The sequence below is a fragment of the Heptranchias perlo genome, chromosome 4 (assembly GCF_035084215.1).
Source record: "Heptranchias perlo isolate sHepPer1 chromosome 4, sHepPer1.hap1, whole genome shotgun sequence".
NCBI classification, from domain to species: Eukaryota; Metazoa; Chordata; class Chondrichthyes; order Hexanchiformes; family Hexanchidae; genus Heptranchias; species Heptranchias perlo.
The window spans coordinates 14,532,762-14,557,274 of NC_090328.1; the positions used below are offsets into that span (position 1 = coordinate 14,532,762).

At 43.3% G+C, this 24,513-nt stretch overlaps 1 protein-coding gene across 1 annotated transcript in view; it reads right to left on the bottom strand.

Annotated features, from left to right (window-relative positions):
- The window catches only part of LOC137320745 (15-hydroxyprostaglandin dehydrogenase [NAD(+)]-like), a 100,085-nt gene that overhangs the window by 25,396 nt on the left and 50,176 nt on the right, over nt 1-24,513 (bottom strand). Inside the window, exon 4 of the mRNA XM_067982505.1 lies at nt 20,831-20,927. Within this exon, the coding sequence (XP_067838606.1) occupies nt 20,831-20,927 (97 nt within the window). The remainder of the gene's footprint in view (nt 1-20,830; nt 20,928-24,513) is intronic.

The window sequence follows — 24,513 nt, forward strand, 5'->3', positions numbered from 1 at the left end:
GTTAAACCGAGGCCCCATCTGCCCTCTTAGGTGGATGTAAAAGCACCCTTGGCACTATTTCAAAGAAGAGCAAGGGAGTTCTCCCTGGTATCCTGCCCAATATTTATCCCTCAACCAACATCACTAAAAACAGATTATCTTATCATTGTCACATTGCTGTTTGTGGGATCTCGCTGTGCACAAATTGGCTGCCCCGTTTCTTACATTACAACAGTGACTATGCTTCAAATGTACTTCAATGGCTGTAAAGCGCTTTGGGGTGCCCTGAGGTCTTGAAAGGCACTATATAAATGCAAGTCTTTCTTTGCCAGCTGATCAAAAATCAGCACGGGTTTATGTCTTACATGAAAGAAAGAACTTGCATTTATATAGCGCCTTTCACAAACTCAGGACGTCCCAAAGCGCTTTACAGCCAATGAATTACTTTTCGAGGTGTAGTCACTGTTGTAATGTAAGGAAATACATTAAGTAATATGCAAGAAATACACAGTAAATAGTTCTTTGCTCAGTTACTTAGTTCATGTCCTCCTTTCACTGTGCTGAAACAGCGCACCCTGAAGCTGCATTGACTGCATTCCTCCGGTAGCCCTTCTAATAAAACTGTCAACGTTTGCTTGAGTCTTTTCAAGAAACATCAGGATTTATGAAATATTTATTTTCACAGTTGCAGCATTCTGTGCCAAAGATTGAATTGTTACCTATTGTGTGAGCTTGCCTGCTTGGCTCACACCTCACCAATCTTTTTTCCATGCAGGCAGTTAAAACAATAGTCTTCCAACGGAAAATAAAACATGGAAAAATTCCATTTCATTATTATTGGACAAGGCGTGAGCTACACAAATACCTCCGGGGACCTTCTCATTTAATCTGTTGCCTTCCCATCCGCCTGCAACGCACACTACAGGACTTGGAAAAGCTGACAACTCAACAAATAAAAAAATAACATACAACTGAAAAACACCCTGACTAAAAGGCAGGATCACTGCTTAACGTGACTGAATAAGTTAAGTTCCGTTATATTAAGTTGCCATTTCAGAATTTTTAATCTGTGATTTTTTTTTTTGGTCTTGCATTCCGCAATTCGGTTTGCTTCTCCGTGAAAACTGAAAGCAAATGGCCTCCTGTACAAAAAAAAAAGAAATATTTGCAGTAGGAGTGTGGTGGGACATGAACTTGTCAATGATTTAAGGTGCAGCTGTAGCCAGTATTTCATCAGTTTTATTCCCAGCGGGTAAAAAGGTAAAGTACAAAAGGTGCCATTTTTTGCAGGGAAAAGTGAGCTCTGATGGTGTAAAATGTATTTCCTTTGGGAAAAGGGGAAGAGGGACATGCTCCCTCAGGAAATTTTGATCTATTCCACACATTTTTTGGTAAATTTGCTAGCACTTTGAAATGACCTGCAATTCAGCACTGACGCCAAAAGTAATTTATTTTGAAATGGTTATATGTACATACGTTTCCCCTTGCTAAACGTTCACCACCCGTCCCCATCGCAATGCATTGAATTCCAGGTGAGCTCATTTGACAGCATGAAACATGAAACAGCCATGAACCAACTATGAATGAACCCTGATCCAGCGAAGAAATTTAAACAAAAATCATGCCAGGTAAACAAGCTGCTTGCTGTCACAGATTGTACTCGCACCAGATTTCAGAAGCTAGAGTGAAAAACTCTTGGCTTTTTCATATGATCAGGGCTCCTACCCATCACTGACCATTGAGTAACATCACAATAGTAACTACACTTCAAAAAGTCCTTCATTGGCTGTAAAACACTTTGGGGCATCCTGAGGTTGTGAAAGGCGTTATATAAACTTGGTTCTGGGGAATGAAACGGGCCAAGTGGAGCAAGTGTCAGTGGGGCAACATTGAGGGAACAGCGATCATAGTATCATAAGGTTTAAAATAGCTATGAAAAAGGACATGGTCCACTCTAAAGTAAAAAATACTCAATTGGAGGAGGGCCAATTTCAGTGGGATGAGAACAGATCTGGCCCGGGTAAATTGGAATCAAAGATTGGCAGGCAAATCTGTAATTGAACAATGGAGGAGATGGTTCATAGGTACATTCCCACGTGGGAGAAAGGGAGGGCAACTAAATCCAGAGCTCTCTGGATGACAAAAGAGATAGAAAGTAAGATGAAGCAGAAAAAAAGGGGTGTGTGACAGATGTCGGGTTGATAATACAAGTGAGAACCAGGCTGAATATAGAAAGTTCAGAGGGGAATTGAAAAACGACATAAGAGGGGCAAAGAGAGAGTATGAGAATAGACTGGCGGCAAACATAAAATGGAATCCAAAAGTCTTCTATAGGCATGCAAATAGTAAATGGGTAGTAAGAGGAGGGGCGGGGCCGATTAAGGATCAAAAGGAGATCTACTCATGGAGGCAGAGGGCATGCCCGAAGTACTAAATGAGTACTTTGCTACCTGTCTTTACCAAGGAAGAAGATGCTGCCAGAATCTCAGTAAAGGAAAATGTAGTTGAGATACTGGATGGGCTAAAAATTGATAAAGAGGAGGAACTAAAATGGCTAGCTTAAAGTAAATAAGTCACCCGGTCCAGATGGGATGCATCCTAGGTTGCTGAGGGAAGTAAGGGTGGAAATTGCAGAGGTGCTTGCCGTAATCTTCCAAGCATCCTTAGATATGGGAGCGGTGCCAGAGGACTGGAGAATTGAAAATGTTACACCCTTGTTCAAAAAAGGGTGTAAGGATAAACCCAGCAACTACAGGCCGGTCAGTTTAACCTCGGTGGTGGGGAAACTTTTAGGAATGATAATCCGGGACAGAATTAACAGTCACTTGGACAAGTGTGGATTGATTAGGGAAAGCCAGCACGGATTTGTTAAAAGCAAATCGTGTTTAACTAACTTGATTGAGTTTTTTGATGAGGTAACAGAGAGGGTAGATGAGGGCAATGCGGTTGATGTGGTGTATATGGACTTTCAAAAGGCGTTTGATAAAGTGCCGCATAATAGGTTTGTCATCAAGATTGAAGCCCATGGAATAAAGGGGGCAGTAGCAGCATGGATACAAAATTGGTTAAGTAACAGGAATCAGAGAGTACTGGTGAACGGTTGTTTTTCGGACTGGAGGAAGGTGTACAGTGATGTTCCCCAGGGGTCGGTACTAGGACCACTGCTTTTCTTGATATATATTAATGACTTGGACTTGGGTGTACAGGGTACAATTTCCAAATTTGCAGATGACACAAAACTTGGAAGTGTAGTGAACAGTGAGGAGGATAGTGATAGACTTCAAGAGCATATAGACAGGCTGGTGAAATGGGCGGACACGTGGCAGATGAAATTTAATGCAGAAAAATGTGAAGTGATACATTTCGGTGGGAAGAATGAGGAGAGGCAATATAAACTAAAGGGCACAATTCTAAAAGGGGTACAGGAACAGAGAGATCTGGGGGTATATGTGCACAAATAGTTGAAGGTGACAGGACAGGTTTAGAAAGCAGTTAAAAAAGCATACGGGATCCTGGGCTTTATAAATAGAGGCATAGAGTACAAAAACAAGGAAGTCATGATGAACCTTTATAAAACACTGGTTCGACCACAACTGAAGTATTGTGTCCAGTTCTGGGCTCCGCACTTTAGAAAAGATGTGAAGGCCTTAGAGAGGGTGCAGAAAAGATTTACTGGAATAATTCCAGGGATGGGGGACTTTAGTTACGTGGATTGACTGGAGAAACTGGGGTTGTTCTCCTTGGAACAAAGAAGATTGAGAGGAGATTTGATAGGGGTATTTAAAATCATGAAGGGTCTAGACAGAATAGATAGAAAGAAACTGTTCCCATTGGCGGAAGGGTCACGAACCAGAGGACATAGATTTAAGGTGATTGGCAAACGAACCAAAGGTGACATGAGGAAAATCTTTTTTACACAGCGATTGGTTATGATCTGGAATGCACTGCCCGAGGGGGTGGTGGAGGCAGATTCAATCGTGGCTTTCAAAAGGGAACTGGATAAGGAAAAAATTTGCAGGACTACGGAGATAGGGTGGGGGAGTGGGACTACCTGGATTGCTCTTGCATAGAACCAGCGTGGACTCGATGGGCCGAATGGCCTCCTTCCGTGCTGTAACCTTTCTATGATTCTATGATAAATGCAAGTTCCTTCTTTCGTAACAACCTGTCAGCAATGTGGCATTTATTTCCAAATCTATGGATCAAGTTTACAGAGGAAACAGGAAGACAAGCTTATAGGATGTTAGCTTGCGTTGCCTGGCGTTAACGGGGCGATAACAACCTCAAAATGGGGTCGTTAGCCTCACTGCCCCGTTACCACCGGCGATGCAGCCGGCTCCATTTTCAAAGCGACCTACCGCCAGGCATCCAAAGCACCTGCCTGTGTTGGCTCGCAGTCCCCCTTTCAATATGGAACTCGAGAACCTATGACGCAAACAGGACCCCGGTTTGCACATTTGCATATTGCCATTTTAGTAGGAGAAACGAGGAGTTGCATTTATATAGCGCTTTTCATGACCTCAGCCTTATCGCCAATGAAGTAGTTTTGAAGTGTAGTCACTGTTGTAATGTAGGAAATTTAGATTGGAACTAGTTTGAGCGTGCGCAGTGCAAGCTTACAACCAGTTCCACAGACGGTGGAGCCGTAGAGGTCCAGCAAAGGTGAGTCAGAATTATTTTGTGCAGCCCAGAGGAGCAAGAATACACCTCTAAGGTCCCGCAAATATAATCAGCGTCGCTGCGGCCCCGGGACCTCCTCCTTCCCCTTCCAGCGATCGTGGCCAGCCCATGACCCTACCTTGCTGGCGGTCGGCGGTAGGTAGACCTCAATCCAGCGAACTGCACTGGGATACCAGTTTTGGTGCCCGTGCCTAGCCAGCCCAGAGTAAATGAGGCTGAGGCCTCAAAATCGCGGCCGTCTCTTCACTTTGAGTGCGGGCGACCGGCTGCCGCTTGCCCAGAAGTCAAAATCAATCCCCTGAACTGATCCCCAAGGGATGGTGCTGAAAGTCCTTAAAAACGCACTTCTGAACCGAAAAGCCAAAACGTTTTCTTTTTGCTGCCACAAGGACTGCGTTTGTTTGGGTTTAATAAAAGTCCAGATCGTGCATATAGAGATTTCAAGCATTCTCATGACATTAAAGTGAGTTAGAGACTGGTGCCTGCGGAAGTACAAAATGCCAGACAAAGCTCAAATACAGTGTGCTTACAGCTTCCATTTTAATCAGTGTTCCCCGCTGTCTCAGCACCATGCATTCCATCCAGTTTCAATAGCATGAAGTCACTCAATGTCACGAAATGTAACTTGGGGTATGGATGGGAATTTCCTAGGAGCTGCTCCCGCACAGCCCCCATAACTTCGCCGGGAGTGCGGTGGAAACCTCCCGTTTACGGCGCACACCCGGTGAAGTTATGGCGGCCGAGCGGGATCAGCTCCCGGGAAATTCCCGGCCATCGGCTCCTGAGCTTTAATACACAGGAACAAAGCAACATGTTCTAATGGCGGAATAGATTGCCTACACATAGGGGGTGATTTTAAACCCCGAGAACGGGTGGGTTGGGGGCAGGTGGGAGTTGAAACTAGTTGTTTTTTGGGTCGCGACCGCAACCCGGCTTTATTTCGGGTTTAACGTCGAGGTGTAAGAGTACAGACTTCCCACTGGGAATGCAAAGTCTGAAAATTTTGCAGTTATGACCCAAAAAAAACAACTATTTTCAACTCCCACCCGCCCCCAACCCACTCGTTCTTGGGGTTTAAAATCACCCCTATAACTTTACAGCTTTACATTCCTCCAATTCTGGCCTCATGTGCCATTTCCATCACTCCTCCATTGGCAGCCGTGCCTTCAGCCGTCTAGACCCTAACCTCTGGAATTCCCTCCCTAAACTTCTCCACCTCTCCACCTCTCGTCCTCTAAGACGCTCCTATAAAAACTACCTTTTGACCAAGCTTTTGTGGCTCGGTTTCAATTTTTATCTGATTCCACTTTTGTGAAGCACCTTGGGACATTAAAGGCGCCATATAAATGCAGGTTGTTGTTGTTGTTGTTGTTGTTGTTGTTATTATTATTATTATTAAAGCAACAAAGCAGTAAGACGTCAAAAATTTAATCGAGTTGTCTTAAATAATGTAGGTGACAGGAGCCGCACAATAATTGTAACGTACATTTGTAATCAGACTGACGGGGTCATGTGTATTTTGTAGGCAGACTTAAGTAAAGTTGTTAGAAAGTGAAGCAGGGACATGCTGAAGCTCAAGGATTTTCACTTGATACTCATTTCATTGTTGTCTGCTGCGCCACCAAATGGCGGCCACGATAACCATTCAGTGCTTACAAGCCAGTTCCTCTAACGGTCTCTGCCTACGCCGCGATTGGATGGACTTTGTAAAAAATGATTTACCTACTTGCTTACCTCACTCCTGAGATCTTAATTCAAAATGAACTACAGGTTCACAGCTTGAAGTCAGAGAAATCAGAACGTGAAAACTGCCCTCTTCCCATTGTGTATTTGAATGTTGCTGCAGAGTTTTGCAGAGCAGGACCCGAGTGCACTTGTTTAACTGTGAATGGGTACTGAAAATGTCGTAGAATCACACGTGTCTACCATTTGCTGAGGAGTCAGTGATGAGGGGGGTAATCGATTTAACATTAAAATTGTCGCTAAGAGAGTGAGGAGAGAGGTTTACAAGAAACATACTTACACAGAGGGCTGTTGGAGTATGAAACACTGCATGAACCTCACCGCAAGCCACCCCCCACCTGCCATTTTAACTACTCACTTGCCCCGTTTGCGCAGAGCAGGCTGAGTTAAAATCTGGGTTTAGGAGGCTGAGGAATTCATCAGCCATGCTACCAGCATCTTTTTATTGCAGCATTCTCTGAAATGACAAAGCGCTGTACACAATGGCTGGGAGGGAGCTTTGAAAATACAAATGAAAGAGCAAAAAAATCAGATGAGAAAAAAATTACCAGTTGACCTAACAATAGGGCCTAGTATTATATATAATGGAAAACTTAAAATACGTATTTGATTGTTTTTTTTGCCTCTGTTGCTTGTGCCTGGAAGGGGAAAAGTGCCTCATGTCAACTTCAGTATGCTATGCTCAGTTTATATTCCATTGTGCAGCTTAGCTTCGTCTGGTGTTTGGCACAGAGAAAAAGAAGGGAAGTTTATATAACGCATTTTCAATTATCGAGGTGTTTGGGCTAAAAATACAAAAAGATTCACAGCAGCTGCCAGGTATGTGCGATGTGCAAGAAAATAATCAACCAGTCCCTCCAGAGTCAATGAACATTCTCCAGAGGTCTGATAATAATCTTTGTTGAATGAAGAAAAGGTAGGCTGGGGCTTAGTTACTGTCAGAAAATAACATTTTGGGATACAGTATATGAGTAATATGAGGCATGTCATGTGGTAAGTGTAGCATGCTAGGGAGGAACAGGTGACTTGTGTATCCCCAATTTTCTTTGCCCCCTCCATTGGTGGCCTTGTCTTCAGCTTTCTAGGCCCTAAGCTCTGGAACTTCCCTCCCTAAACCTCTCTGCCTCTCTCTCCTCCTTTAAGTCACTCCTTAAAACCAACCTCTTTGAGCAAGCTTTTGATCACCTGTCTTAATATCTCTTTATGTGGCTTGGTGTCAAATTTTGTCTGATAACACTCTTGTGAAGTGCCTTGGGACATTTTACTACGTTAAAGGCGCTATATAAATGCAAGTTGTTGTTGTTGACTTTGGACCTCTGGTTTCCAAAGCTGGGGGTTTTCTCGCCTCATGTCTGGGTCTGTTGTAGCCTAATTGATAGAGATTGATTGCTATAATTAGTCAACAACTCCATTATCTTATATCATGTGACTACCAGGATGGTAGAAAACAAACTAGATGGACCCTTGGTCTTTTTTTGTCCAGCAATTCCCATGCTCTTATGTCAGAGACTGTATTTCAAGTATACTGTTAGCATCAACTGGGGTCATGCTGGAGGAAAGGATGGGAGAGATGTAGACTGCAGATGCATACACGTCAATCACCGTTCACGTAGTGGCTCCTAAAATAACATTTCTGGCTACGGCTCGCTCTTCCTTTACAGGGTATAATAATTTGCCTCTTCTATGGAGAACACAGAAAGAGTATCTCATGGTAGGGGAGTACTGTTCAATTATGAAACAGTTAGTCCAGTAATTGGCCGCAGTCAAAAAGGCAGGTTGGTGCTGCTTCCTGCTGTTGCCCTGATCTAGAATATTTAATTAACAACACTTCAAATTTCCACCTCATTTGGAAGGCCCAGGCCCAGAGATAGCTCCTTGGGGATGACATGAATTTGACATGCCTTATCTGGTTTTGTGCGGGCTCCTTTGTTAAAGAAGGGACTGAGAAGTCTAAGAAGACTGAGGGTTATAAATGGACCTGGCCTGTCCAGGCATCCATGTCTCATTAGCTTGACATCTTCCAGGACACTTATGACTGTTAGAAGTGATTGACACCAGAAATAGGGACCTTTCTGCCATATATGTCACTCAGGTTGGTCAATTGGATGGAAAGAGGTTTTTCATTGAATTTAAGGTATATAAGAGGGTGAGTAGCGCATCTCTCAGTAGATTCTCCCAGACTCTGTCCATTAGATACAGTTTCTCTTGTTAGTTAGAAGATAATTTATGTTTTCTCTAGACTTACTCTGTAGCAATCTTTACCTAGCAGATATAGAAAGAGAGAAGAAAGAACTTGCATTTATATAGCACCTTTCATGACCTCAGGATGTCTAAAAGCACTTTACTGCCAATGAAATACCTTTGAGGTGTAGTCACTGTTGTAATGTTGTAAGGCTGAATAGCCTCCTTCTGTGCTGTACCACACTATGATACTAGTCCAGTATTGTAACCACTACACTACCATACACCTTATTTGTTGGGATACCAAAACCCAGTGTTCTTACTGTATACACCAGTATAGTAGGTTAGGAGAGTAGAGGTGCAGGTTTGTAAAGGGCACGTTTAGGACAGATATCAGGGAAAATGTCTTTACATAGGGGGTGATCGACAGCTGGAATGGGTGTCAGGAATGAGGCCAGAACATTGGGTTCATTGAAGAAAAAGCTGGATGCCGTAATGAAAAGACAGTGGCCCTAATTTGCTGTAGCAGGGCATCTAACGGTGTCTGCTGTTAGTTAGACTTGCCCTTGTACGTTTAGGTTTTAAGATTTTTTGTGTGGCAACTTGCCACACAAAAAATCTTAAAACCTAAACGTACAAGGGCTGAAAGTGCGAGCTGATAACGGCGTTGCGAGGGAAACAGGGCCTCTGGGGCCTGAGTGAACAGTGCAAGCAACTGGGTATCTCCTTAAACGATCAGATTGAACAATTGTTAAATAAACAGCGCAAGGACTGAGAAGGAAGTGCAAATTAGAGTGGGTGAATTCAATGTCAAATCAGGTACAGAAAAAGAAATAGACAGAGGGAAAGAAAGATTGGATTAATAGAGACAGAGAAAAGGGATTTTAAATTTTACATTTTTAAAATCTCGAACAACAGTTAAAAGCTGAAGGAATGAGACTCTACACGTGTAATAATTAATCTTCACATCAAGAGAGGTTGACTGGCAGTAATTAACACTTATCACGTCGTTAAATGGGTACTTACACATGAAATAGATAAGAATTAACTTTCTGTGGTGAGTTTAGCTCGTATCTACCGCGCAAATACAGCAACTTCACCCCTTTCAATGCATTTCAATGGTGAGGCAGACAGCGAGATACCATTTTTGCAATGCTAACGGCGGAGCGGCACATTTTAGACAGCAACTTTTGGATATCGGCATTTAACTGCTCATCTGCTCCTCGCCTGAGGCTGCTGTACCATTTGCGCATAAATAACAGCGAGCACCATTAGCCTCACCGTTATTTTGACAGTAAAATCTGGCCCATTACTCCGGAAGGATGAGATCAAGTGGAAAGAAAAACCCTTCATCATTTGAACCTTTCTTGAGATTTCTTATTTGCCGTTGCTATATACAGGATATATGAAATTTAACATTGTATGAAATAAAGTGATACACTAACCCTGCGCTTTCAAATCACACAGGGCAACATCTTCAGGATGGATTTTAGCAAGGCTTTTGACAAGGTCCCATATGGCAGACTGGTCAAAAAAGTACAAGCCCATGGGATCCAAGGGAAAGTGGCAAGTTGGATTCAAAATTGACTCAGTGGCAGGAAGCAAAGGGTAATGGTTGACAGGTGTTTTTGTGACTGGAAGGCTGTTTCCAGTGGGGTTCCACAGGGCTCAGTATTAGGTTCCTTGTTTTTTGTGGTGTATATTAATGATTTGGACTTAAATATAGGGGGCATGATTAAGAAGTTTGCAGATGATACTAAAATTGGCCGTATGGTTGCTAGTGAGGAGGAAAGCAGTAGACTGCAGGAAGATATCGGTGGGCTGGTCAGGTGGGCAGAAAAGTGGCAAATGGAATTCAATTCGGAGAAGTGTGAGGTAATGCATTTGGGGAGGGCAAACAAGGCAAGGGAATGCACAATAAATGGGAGGATACTGAGAGGTGTAGAGGAAGTGAGGGACCTTGGAGTGCATGTCCACAGATCCCTGAAGGTAGCAGGACAGGTAGATAAGGTGGTTAAGAAGGCATACGGGATACTTTCCTTTATTAACCGAGGCATGAGAGGAGATCTTATTGAAACATACAAGATTCTGAGGGGACTCGATAGGGTAGATGCTGAGAGGATGTTACCCCTCATGGGGGAATCTAAAACTAGGGGGCATAGTCTCAGAATAAGGGGTCACCCGTTTAAGACTGAAATGAGGAGGAATTTCTTCTCCCAGAGCGTCGTGAATCTTTGGAATTCTTTACCCCAAAAAGCTGTGGAGGCTGAATCATTGAATACATTAGTATTGAGTTAGACAAATTTTTGATCAGCAAGGGAGTCAAAGGATATGGGGAAAAGGTGGGAAAGTGGAGTTGAGGTAAAAATCAGATCAGCCATGATCTCATTGAATGGCGGAGCAGGCTCGAGGGGCCGAATGGCCTACTCCTGCTCTTATCTCTTATGGTCTTATAGTCTTATGGCATAGAATATAAGAGCAGGGAGGCTATGCTAGAACTGTGCAAAACACTTGTTAGGCCACAGCTTGACTACTGCGTACAGTTCTGGTCACCACAGTACAGGAAGGATGTAATTGTACTAGAAAGGGTACAGAGGAGATTTATGAGGATGTTGCCAGGACTGGAGAATTTTAACTATGAGGAAAGATTGGATAGGCTGAGGTTGTTTCCTTTGGAACTGGGGAGGCTGAGTGGTGATTTAATTGAGGTGTACAAATTTTTGAGGGGCCTAGATAGAGTGGATAGGAAGGACCTATTTCCCTTAGCAGAGAGGTCAATAACCAGGGGGCATAGATTTAAAGTGATTGGTAGAAGGATTAGAGGGGAGCTGAGGAAAAATGTTTTCACCCAGAGGGTGGTGGGGGTCTGGAACTCACTGCCTGAACGGGTGGTAGATGCAGAAACCCTCAACTCATTTAAAAGCACCTGGATGTGCACCTGAAGTGTCATGACCTACAAGGCTAAGGACCAAGTGCTGGAAAGTGGGATTAGGCTGGGTGGCTCATTTTTGGCTGGCACGGACATGATGGGCTGAATGGCCTCCTTCCGTGCTGTAAATTTTCTATGACCCTATGATTCAGTTTGTATTGAGTAATATTAGCGTGGGAACTTGCTTACCATCTGTTTAAAAGTCACCCTCCCTTTTGTAAGAAATGAGTTTTTGTGTCTCTGCATTATAAAGAGCAACTCTGTTGGAAAAAATTCCCACAAGAGTGACATATGTTTGGAAGGGAAGCAAAAAGGGGAGATTAGGAAGCAGAAAAGATTAGGCTAAGAGAAAGACCAAGGGCCAACCTGAAGAAAAACAGCGAGGGCTTTTACAAGCACAAAAGAAGTAAAAGGACTGTTAAAAAGGGGTGGAACCACTTCCATTCAACTTGTACTTGAGGGTGATAGAGAGGCTCAAAAAATTAAAAGTACCTCAGGAAGATGTGGGAAGAGTCACTGTCGGGGAAACATATTGAAAAAGAAAAGAAATAAAGAACCTCCATTCTTTTAGCGCCTTTCATGATCTCAGAACTCCCAGAGTCCTTCATGGCTAATTAGTTACTTTTGAAGCTCAGTCAGTGTTGCTATGTAGGCAGGTGCAGCGGTCAATTTACACATAGCAAGATCCCACAAACAGCAATGAGAAGAACGACTTGCTTTGGTGGTATTGGTTGAGGGAGGAATGTTTTTGAGGACAACGGGAAAACTCATGGGTAAAGGACATCGCGGAGAGGGTGCGGAACATTCTGCGGGGGGAAGGGGAACAGCCAGAAGTCGTGGTCCATGTGGGTGCCAATAACATAGGAAAGAAAAGGGATGAGGTCCCGCAGTCAGAGTTTCAGGAGCTAGGGAGGAAATTAAAAAGCAGGACCACAAAGGTAGTAATCTCTGGATTTCTTCCAGTGCCACGCGCTAGTGAGTACAGAAATAGGAAGATAAGGCATGACTCGAGTCATGGTGCAAGAGGGAGGGCTTCAGATTCTTGGGGCATTGGGACCAGTTCTGGAGCAGAGGGACCTGTTCACGATGGACGGGTTGCACCTCAACAGAGCTGGGACCGACGTCCTCTTGGGGAGGTTCACTAGTGCTGTGAGGGAGGGTTTAAACTAATTTGACAGGGGGATGGGCATCAGGATGTAGCATTAGAAAGGAGAAACAAAGTGCACAAAGGATTGGGAGAGACAGATAGCACTAGAGTAAGAAATAGTACAGTATCAGGTGGGATCACATTAAGAGAGAATATAAGAAGGTCTAAGATAGGTTTAGAGTGCATGTGTGTAAACGCATGAAGCGTGGTAAATAAGGTTGGTGAGCTGCAGGTGCAAATAGCCACACGGGAATATGATACAGTGGCAATAATGGAGAAAAAAGGGCAGAATTGGGTACTAAACATTTCTGGATACAAGGTGTTCAGGAAAGATAGAGAAGGAAAAAAAGGAGGGGGCGGGGTGGCAGTATTGATTAAGGAGAATATTGCAGTGCTGGAGAGAGAGGATGTCCTGGAGGGGTCAAGGGCAGAACCTATTTGGTTAGAGTTAAGACATAATAGAGGCACTATTACATTACTGGATGTATTCTATAGACCACCAACTAGTGGGAAGGATATAGAGGAGCAAATTTGTAGGGAAATTATAGTGAGGTGCAAGAAGCATAGAGTAGTGATAATGGGGGACTTCAATAATCCTAATATAGAGTGGGACAGTAATAGTGTAAATGGTAAAGAGGAGAAATTTCTGAAGTGTGTTCAGGAGAACTTTCTTGATCAGTATGTTTCCAGCCCAATGAGGAAGGAGGCATTGCTGGATCTGATTCTGGAGAAAGAAGTGGAGCAAGTGTCAGTGGGGGAACATTTAGGGATCAGTGATCATAGTATCATACGGTTTAGATTAGTTGTGGAAAAGGACAAGGAGCAATCTAGAGTAAAAATACTTAATTGGAGGAATGCCAATTTCAATGGGATGAGAACTGATCTGGCCTGGGTAAATTGGAATCAAAGGTTGGCAGGCAAAACTGTAACCAAACATTGGGCAGCCATTAAAGAGGAGATGGTTCGGGTATAGTCTAGGTATATTTCCACGAGGGAGAAAGGTAGGGCAACCAAAGCCATAGCTCCCTGGATGACAAAAGAGATAGAGAGTAAGATGAAGCAGAAAAAGGGGGGCTATGACAGATGTCAGATTGATAATACAAGTGAGAACCAGGCTGAATATAGAAAGTACAGAGGAGAAGTAAAAAAGGAAATAAGAGGGACAAAGAGAAAGTATGAGAATAGATTGGCAGCTAACATAAAAGGGAATCCAAAAGTCTTCTATAGGCATATAAATAGTAAACGGGTAGTAAGACGAGGAGTGGGACTAATTAGGGACCATAAAGGAGATCTACTCACGGAGGCAGAGGGCATGGCTGAGGTACTAAATGAGTACTTTGCATCTGTCTTTGCCACGGAAGAAGATGCTGCCAAAGTCACAGTAAAAGAGGAGGTAGTTGAGATACTGGATAGGCTAAAAATGGATAAAGAGGAGATACTAGAAGGCTGGCTGTACTTGAAGTAGATAAGTCACCCTGTCAGGATGGGATGCATCCTGGGTTGCTGAGGGAAGTAAGGGTGGAAATTGCAGAGGTGCTGACAATAATCTTCCAATCCTCCTTAGATATGGGGGTGGTCCCAGAGGATGGGAGAATTGCAAATGTTACACCCTTGTTCAAAAAAGGATGTAAGGATAAACCCAGCAACTACAGGCCAGTTGGTTTAACTTTGGTAGTGGGAAGCTTTTAGAAACGATAATCTGGGACAAAATTAATAGTCACTTGGACAAGTGTGGATTATTAAAGGAAAGCCAGCATGGATTTGTTAAAGGCAAATTGTGTTTAACCAACTTGATTGAGTTTTTTGAAAAGGTAAAAGAGAGGTTGATGAGGGCAAGGCAGTTGATGTTATGTATATGGACTTTTAAAAGGCGTTTGATAAAGTGCTACATTAAAGGCTTGTCAGCAAAATTGAAGCCAATGATATAAAGCTAGGTGGGAAATCAAGCTGTGAGGAGGTCACAAAGAGTCTACAAAGGGATATAGACAGGCTAAGTGAGTGGGCAAAAAGGTGGCAGATGGAGTATAATGTGGGGAAATGTGAGGTTATTCACTTTGGTAGGAAGAATAGAAAAACAGAATATTTTTTAAATGATGAGAAACTATTAAATGTTGGTGTTCTGAGAGATTTGGTTGTCCTTGTACAAGAAACACAAAAAGGTTGGCATGCAGGTACAGCAAGCAATTTGGAAGGCAAATAGCATGTTGGCCTTTATTGCAAGGGGATTGGAGTATAAAAGTAAGCAAGGCTTACCGAGCTTTGGTGATACCTTACCTGGAGTTTTGGTCTCCTTATTTAGGGAAGGATATACTTGCCTTGGAGGTGGTGCAATGCAGGTTCACTAGATTGATTTCTGGGATGAGAGGGTTGTCTTATGAGGAGAGATTGGGTTGAGTGGGCCTATACTCTCTGGAGTTTAGAAGAATGAGAGGTGATCTCATTGAAACATGTAAGATTCTGAGAGGGCTTGACAGGGTAGATGCTGAGAGGTTGTTTCCCCTGGCTGGAGAGTCTAGAACTAGGGGGCATAGTCTCAGGATCAGGGGACGGCCATTTAAGACTGAGATAAGAAGGAATTTCTTCAATCAGAGGGTTGTGAATCTTTGGAATTCTCTACCCCAGAGTAGCTGTGGATGCTGAGTCATTGAGTATATTCAAGGCTGAGATTGATAGATTTTTGGACTCTAGGGGAATGAAGCGATATTGGGATCAGGCTGGAAAGTGGAGTTGAGGTCGAAGATCAGCCATGATCTTATTGAATGGTAGAGCAGGTTCGAGGGGCGATGGCCTACACCTGCTCCTATTTCTTATGTTTTTATGTTCTTATAGAATAAAAGGGGCACTGGCAGCATGGATACGAAAGTGGCTAAGTGACAGGAAACAGGTTGTTTTTCAGACTGTAGGAAGGTGTTCTCCAGGGGTCGGTACTTGGACCACTGCTTTTTTGGTATATTTTGATGACTTGGACTTGGGTGTACGGGGTGCAATTTCAAAATTTGCAGATGACACAAAACCTGGAAGTGTAGTGAACAGTGAGGAGGATAGTGACTTCAAGAGGACATAGACAGGCTGGTGGAATGGGCAGACACATGGCAGATGAAATTTAATGCAGAAAAGTGCAAAGTGATACATTTTGGCAGGAAGAATAGGAGAAGCAATATAAACTAAATGGTACAATTCTAAAGGGGTGCAGGAACAGAGAGATCTGGGGGTATATGAGTACAAATCTTTGAAGGTGATAGAACAGGTTGAGAAAGCAGTTAAAAAAGCATTTGGGATCCTGTGCTTCATAAATAGAGGCATAGAGTACAAAAGCAAGGAAGTTATGTTGAACCTTTATAAAACACTGGTTCGGCCACAGCTGTTGTATTGTTCAATTCTGAGCACCGCAGTTCAGGAAGGATGTGAAGGCCTTAGAGGGGGTGCAGAAGAGATTTACTAGAATGGTCCAGGGATGAGGGACTTTAGTTACATGGATAGACTGGAGAAGCTGGGGTTGTTCTCCTTAGAGCAAAGAAGGTTAAGAGGAGATTTGATAGATGTGTACAAAATCATGAAGGGTTTAGATAAAGTCAATAAAGAGAAACTGTTCCCATTGGCAGAAGGGTCAAGAACCAGAGAACACAGATTTAAGGTGATTGGCAAAAGAACCAAACATGACATCAGGAAAATCTTTTTTACGCAGCCACTATTTATGATTCCCCATCAGAGGGGAAGTAAAATAGGAAATAAGAGGGGCAAAGAGAGAGTATGAGAATAGACTGGCGGCTAACATAAAAGGGAATCCAAAAGTCTTCTATAGGCATATTAATAGTAAACGGGTAGTAAGCGGGGGGAGGGTGGGACTGATTAGAGACCAAAATGGAGATCTACGTATGGAGGCAGAGGGCATGGCAGAGATGCAAAATGAGTACTTTGCATCTGTCTTTACCAAGGAGGAAGATACTGCAAAGCCACAGTAAAAGAGGAGGTAGTTGAAATGCTGTATGGGATAAAAAATGATAAAGAGGAGGTACTAGAAAGGCTGGCTCTACTTAAAATAGATAAGTCACCCGGTCCGGATGGGATGCATCCTAGGTTGCTGAGGGAAGTAAGGGTGGAAATTGCAGAGGTACTGGCCATAATCTTCCAATCCTCCTTTGACACAGGGGTGGTGCCAGAGGACTGGAGAATTGCAAATATTACACCCTTGTTCAAAAAAGAATGTAAGAATAAACTCGGCAATTATAGGCCAGTCAGTTTAACCTCGGTGGTGGGGAAGCTTCTAGAAACAATAATCCGGGACAAAATTAATAGTCACTTGGACAAGTGTGGATTAATAAAGGAAAGCCAGCACGGATTTGTTAAAGGCAAATCGTGTTTAACAAACTTGATTGAGTTTTTTGATGAGGTAACAGAGAAGGTTGATGAGGCCAATGTGGTTGATATTGTGTATATGGACTTCCAAAAGGCGTTTGATAAAGTGCCACATAATAGGCTTGTCGATAAAATTGAAGCTCACGGAATAAAAGGGGCAGTGACAATATGGATACAAAATTGGCTAAGTAATAGGAAACAGAGGATAGTGGTGAACGGCTGTTTCTCAGACTGGAGGAAGGTGTGCAGTGGTGTTTCCCAGGGGTCAGTGCTGGGACCACTGCCTTTTTTTGATAAATATTAATGACTTGGATTTGGGTGTATAGGGCACAATTTCAAAATTTTCAGATGACACAAAACTTGGAAGTGTAGTAAACAGTGAGGAGGATAGTGATAGAGTTCAAGAGGACATGGACAGGCTGGTGGAATGGGTGGACACTTGGCAGATGAAATTTAATGCAGAGAAGTGCGAAGTGATACATTTTGGAAGGAAGAATGAGGAGAGGCAATATAAACTAAATGGTACAATTCTAAAAGGGGGTGCAGGAACAGAGAGACTGGGAGGTATATGTACACAGGTTGTTGAAGGTGGCAGGACAGGTTGAGAAAGCAGATAAGAAAGCATACGGGATCCTGGGCTTTATAAATAGAGGCATAGAGTACAAAAACAAGGAAGTTATTTTGAACCTTTATAAAATACTGGTTCGGCTCTGGGCACCTCACTTTAGGAAGAATGTGAAGGCCTTAGAGAGGGTGCAGAAAAGATTTGCTAGAATGGTTCCAGGGATGAGGGCCTTCAGTTATGTGGATAGACTGGAGAATCTGGGATTGTTCTCCTTGCAGCAGAGAAGGTTGAGAGGAATTTGATAGAGGTGTTCAAAATCATGAAGGGTCTAGATAAAGTAAATAAAGAAAAACTGTTCCCATTGGCGAAAGGGTCGAGAACCAGAGGACACAAGTTTAAGGTGATTGGCAAAAGAATCAAAGGCGACATGAGGGAAAACTTTTTTACGCAGCGAGTGGTTAGGATCAAAAAGGAATTAGATAGGTACCTGAAGGAGAAAAATTTTCAGGGCTACGGGAAAAGAGCGGGTGAGTGGGACCAGCTGAATTGCTCTTGCAGAGAGCTGGTGCAGGCTCGATGGGCTGAATGGCCTTCTTCTGTACCGTAACCATTCCATGATTCTATAATCTGGAATGTACGGCCTGAAAGGGTGGTGGAAGCAGATTCAATTGTGACTTTCAAACAGGAATTGGATAAATACTGGAAGGGAAAAAATCTGTAGGGCTACGGGGAAAGAGCAGAGGAATGGGACTAACTGGAATACTCTTACAAAGAGCCGGCATAGGCTCGATGGGCCGAATGGCTTCCTTCTGTGCTATAACTGTTATATGTATCTATGATTCTACCTTCTCTACACCTACCCTATCCAACCCCTTCATAATTGTAAAGACCTCTATCAGGTCACCTCTCAGTCTTCTCTTTAATAGAGAACGTAGCCCCAGCTTGTTCAGTCCTTCTTGATAGTTATACCCTCAGTTCTGGTAGTATCCTTGTAAATCTTTTTGTACCTTCTTCAGTATAACAGAATCATAGAAAGGTTACAGCACGGAAGGAGGCCATTCAGCCCATCGAGTCCACGCCGGCTCTATGCAAGAGCAATCCAGCTAGTCCCACACCCCGTCCTATCCCCGAAGCCCTGCAAATTATCCAGTCGCCTTTTGAAGGCTATGATTGAATCTGCCTCCACCACCCCCTCGGGCAGTGCATTCCAGATCCTAACCACTCGCTGTGTAAAAAAGTTTTTCCTCATGTCACCTTTGCTTCTTTTGCCAATCATCTTAAATCTATGTCCTCTGGTTCTTGACCCTTAGCCATTGGGAACAATTTCTCTCCATCTACTCTGTCTAGACCCTTCATGATTTTGAACACCTCTATCAAATCTCCTCACAACCGTCTCTGTTCCAAGGAGAACAACCCCAGCTTCTCCAGTCTATCCACGTAACTAAAGTCCCTCATCCCTAGAATCATTCCTGCACCCTCTCTAAGGCCTTCACATTTTTCCTAAAGTGCGGTGCCCAGAACTGGACTCAATGCTCCAGTTGTGGCCGAACCAGTGTTTCATAAAGGTTCATCATAACTTCCATACTTTTGTACTCTATGCTTCTATTTATAAAGCCCAGGATCCCGTGTGCTTTTTTAACCACTCTATGGAGATCAGAATTGTGCACAGTATTCTAAGTGTGGCCTAACCAAGGTTTTATATAGGTTTAACATAACTTCTGTGGTTTTGAATTCTATTTCTCTATAAATGAACCCCGGTGCTTTGTTCGCACTATTTAACTGCTTTGTTAACCTGTGTTGCTACTTTTTAGTGTCAAATCTGAAAGACAGCACCTTTGACAATGCAGCACTGCGCTGAAGTGTCAGCCTAGATTATGTGTTCAAGTCCATAGTGGATTTTGAACCTATGACCTGCTGACTCAGAGGTGAGATTGCAACCACTGAGCCAGGCTGAAACTACTGAAAAGGTCAATTGGATTAAAAATAGAAAAGGCATCAGGTTTAAATGCTATGCATCACAGAATACTCACGCAGCCTGGCACTTGTGTGGCTGTCCCGAGGTATTTCACAATGAATGAATTACTTTTGAAGTGCAGTCACTGTTGTTATGTTGGCAAAAATGCATTTAGACTTACTCCTATTTAAGTAGCTATTGTTCTTGTTGTAATATATGCTACATTCACACTGCCAGTGCTATGTTCTGGCACAGAGTGAAATATTTTTGATACTTGTTAAAAGATCATAGAATCTTACAGCACAGAAGGAGGCCATTTGGCCCATCGTGCCTGTGCAGGCTCTTTGAAAGAGCTATTCCAATTAATCCCACCCTCTTGCTCTTTCCCCTTAGCCTAGCAATTTTCTTCCCTTCAAGTATTTATCCAATTCCCTTTTGAAAGTTATTATTGAATCAGCTTTCATCACCCTTTCAGGCAGTGCATTCCAGGTCATTACAACGTAAACTCATGAAAAAAATTCACTCATCTCACTGCTGGCTCTTTTGCCAATTACCTTAAATTTGTGACCTTTGGTTACTGACCCTCCTAACAGTTTCTCCATGTTTCCTCTATCAAAACCCTTTATTATTTTGAACGCCTCTGTTAAATCTCCCCTTAACCTTCTCTGCTCTAAACTTGTATAGCACCTTGGTTAGACCACACTTGGAGCATTGTGCACAGTTCTGGTCTCCATATTATAGAAAGGATATAGATGCATTGGAGGGGGTGCCAAAAAAATTTACAAGGATGATACCAGAACTGAGGGGATATCCTCATCAGGAAAGACTGAACAGGCTGGGACTCTTTTCTCTTGGGTAGACGTACAGAAAATGTTTCCACCTGTGGGGGAGTCCAAAACTAGAGGTCATAAATATAAAATAGTCGCTAATAAATCCAATGGGGAATTCAGGAGAAACTTCTTTACCCAAAGAGTGGTAAGAATGTGGAACTTGCTAACACAAGGACTAGTTGAGGCAAATAGCATAGATGCCTTTAAGGGGAAGCTAGATAAGCACATTGAGGGAGAAAGGAAGTAGGGAAGGAGGAGGCTCGTGTGGAGCATAAACGCCTGCATAGACCAGCTGGGCCGAATGGCCTGTTTCTGTGCTGCAGTTTCGAAGTAACTCAATGTATAGAGAACAATTCCAGCTTCTCTGGTCTCTCCACGTAACTGATATTGTTTCAAATTCTCTTGATAGAAAATGTTAATTATACAAAAAAAAGTCTCTGGGAATGTAACATTCTTCTGTTTGTACCTGACATGGAAGCCACGTTCACAATACATCCACCCTTCCCATTACGGTCACACCTCATATGGTCCAAAGCCAGATAACTTGCTTGTATCAACGCCATCTACATAAGAACACAAAAATGATTTTAAAAAACATGTCTTGTGTAAAATTAACAGTTAATCAGGCAAATTAAACACAACTATATGTTATTAAAGTTCTTAAAAGCTGCCTAGGCCCTTTGCTCTCGAGCGGTCACCCTAAACTCTTCCCTCTTGTTACCTATCACCCTGCCTTCTGAAGCCTCCGAAAAACCTATCTCTTTGATTGTGCCTTCCACTGACCCTAATCCCTGTCCCATCGTTCCTCAGTGCTCGGGACATTTTATTACATTAATGGCAAGATATATGTACAAGTTTTTCGTTCAGAAACCTGTAGCTGAAGAGTTCCAGTCATTAGAGTCATAGAGTCATAGAGTTATACAGCACGGATAGAGGCCCTTCGGCCCATCGTGTCCGCGCCGGCCATCAGCCCTGTCTACTCTAATCCCATATTCCAGCATTTGGTCCGTAGCCTTGTATGCTATGGCATTTCAAGTGCTCATCCAAATGCTTCTTGAATGTTGTGAGGGTTCCTGCCTCCACAACCCTTTCAGACAGTGAGTTCCAGACTCCAACCACCCTCTGGGTGAAAAAGTTCTTTCTCAAATCCCCTCTAAACCTCCCGCCTTTTACCTTGAATCTATGTCCCCTTGTTATAGAACCCTCAACGAAGGGAAAAAGCTCCTTAGTATCCATCCTATCTGTGCCCCTCATAATTTTGTACACCTCAATCATGTCCCCCCTCAGCCTCCTCTGCTCCAAGGGAAACAAATCCAATCTTCCCAGTCTCTCTTCATAGCTGAAGCGCTCCAGCCCTGGTAACATCCTGGTGAATCTCCTCTGCACCCTCTCCAAAGCGATCACATCCTTCCTGTAGTGTGGCGACCAGAACTGCACACAGTACTCCAGCTGTGGCCTAACCAGTGTTTTATACAGCTCCATCATAACCTCCTTGCTCTTATATTCTATGCCTCGGCTAATAAAGGCAAGTATCCCATATGCCTTCTTTACCACCTTATCTACCTGTTCCGCCGCCTTCAGGGATCTGTGAACTTGCACACCAAGATCCCTCTGACCCTCTGTCTTGCCTAGGGTCCTCCCATTCATTGTGTATTCCCTTGCCTTGTTAGTCCCTCCAAAGTGCATCACCTCGCACTTTTCCGGGTTAAATTCCATTTGCCACTGTTCTGCCCATCTGACCAACCCATCTATATTGTCCTGCAGACTGAGGCTATCCTCCTCGCTATTTACCACCCTACCAATTTTTGTATCATCAGCGAACTTACTGATCATACCTTTTACATTCATATCCAAGTCATTAAAGTAGACCACAAACAGCAAGGGACCCAGCACCGATCCCTGTGGTACCCCACTGGCCACAGGCTTCCAGTCACAAAAACAACCTTCGACCATCACCCTCTGCCTTCTGCCACTAAGCCAGTTTTGTATCCAAAGTGCCAAGGCACCCTGGATTCCATGGGCTCGTACCTTCTTGACCAGTCTCCTGTTAGAGGGAATTCCGAATTGTATCAAGAATTCTGACAGGTGTGTTTTTACAAAGTACCTGACTCTGTATCATCGAAGGTACAAAACAGAAGAATATCCTTTTTAAAGTACTTTATATAATCTAGTATAACCTAGTAAAAGCAATATTGACCAGTCTGTACTTACAGATACTACACTGGCCCACTAACACACCCTCAGTTAATGGAAGATCCGTAAGTTGTCCTTTCTGTAATTTTTACTCAGCTGACTAATATAACTTTAAAAACAAGTCAGCGAAAGTTTTTGATTCTTCAGGTAATGTATAAAACTGGTCTCGAACCTGTATAATGAGAACATATCATTGCACTTATATCAACACCTCATCTCATTGTCAAAATGTTTCAAATGACTTCCTCTGCTCAATTAGTGTGCAGTGACCTGCGGTTATGTAGCAAACATTCTGTGCCGGTAACATCCCGCAGACAGCAATGAGAATGAGTGACTCAACGAGCTGGGCTTTTTTTGGTGGTATTGGTTGAGGGAGAAATGTTGGATAGGACACTGCAGGAGAGGCGGGAGAAACTGCAAATACTGTAGCGAGATCTGCAATGTTAACTTGAACAGGCAGATGGGACTTAGGTTTAGGCTCTTACCTTCGAGTGCGAGACTCCCTTGATACATGGCACTTTTATCATAGAATCATAGAATCATAGAAGTTACAACATGGAAACAGGCCCTTCGGCCCAACATGTCCATGTCGCCCAGTTTATACCACTAAGCTAGTCCCAATTGCCTGCACTTGGCCCATATCCCTCGATACCCATCTTACCCATGTAACTGTCCAAATGCTTTTTAAAAGACAAAATTGTACCCGCCTCTACTACTGCCTCTGGCAGCTCGTTCCAGACACTCACCACCCTTTGAGTGAAAAAATTGCCCCTCTGGACCCTTTTGTATCTCTCCCCTCTCACCTTAAATCTATGCCCCCTCGTTATAGACTCCCCTACCTTTGGGAAAAGATTTTGACTATCGACCTTATCTATGCCCCTCATTATTTTATAGACTTCTATAAGATCACCCCTTAACCTCCTACTCTCCAGGGAAAAAAGTCCCAGTCTGTCTAACCTCTCCCTGTAAGTCAAACCATCAAGTCCCGGTAGCATCCTAGTAAATCTTTTCTGCACTCTTTCTAGTTTAATAATATCCTTTCTATAATAGGGTGACCAGAACTGTACACAGTACTCCAAGTGTGGCCTCACCAATGCCCTGTACAACTTCAACAAGACATCCCAACTCCTGCATTCAATGTTCTGACCAATGAAACCAAGCATGCCGAATGCCTTCTTCACCACCCTATCCACCTGTGACTCCACTTTCAAGGAGCTATGAATCTGTACTCCCAGATCTCTTTATTCTATAACACTCCCCAACGCCCTACCATTAACGGAGTAGGTCCTGGCCCGATTCGATCTACCAAAATGCATCACCTCACATTTATCTAAATTAAACTCCATCTGCCATTCATCGGCCCACTGGCCCAATTGATCAAGATCCCGTTGCAATCCCAGATAACCTTCTTCACTGTCCACAATGCCACCAATCTTGGTGTCATCTGCAAACTTACTAACCATGCCTCCTAAATTCTCATCCAAATCATTAATATAAATAACAAATAACAGCGGACCCAGCACCGATCCCTGAGGCACACCGCTGGACACAGGCATCCAGTTTGAAAAACAACCCTCTACAACCACCCTCTGTCTTCTGTCGTCAAGCCAATTTTGTATCCAATTGGCTACCTCACCTTGGATCCCATGAGATTTAACCTTATGTAACAACCTACCATGCGGTACCTTGTCAAATGCTTTGCTGAAGTCCATGTAGACCACGTCTACTGCACAGCCCTCATCTATCTTCTTGGTTACCCCTTCAAAAAACTCAATCAAATTCGTGAGACATGATTTTCCTCTCACAAAACCATGCTGACTGTTCCTAATTAGTCCCTGCCTCTCCAAATGCCTGTAGATCCTGTCTCTCAGAATACCCTCTAACAACTTACCCACTACAGATGTCAGGCTCACTGGTCTGTAGTTCCCAGGCTTTTCCCTGCCGCCCTTCTTAAAC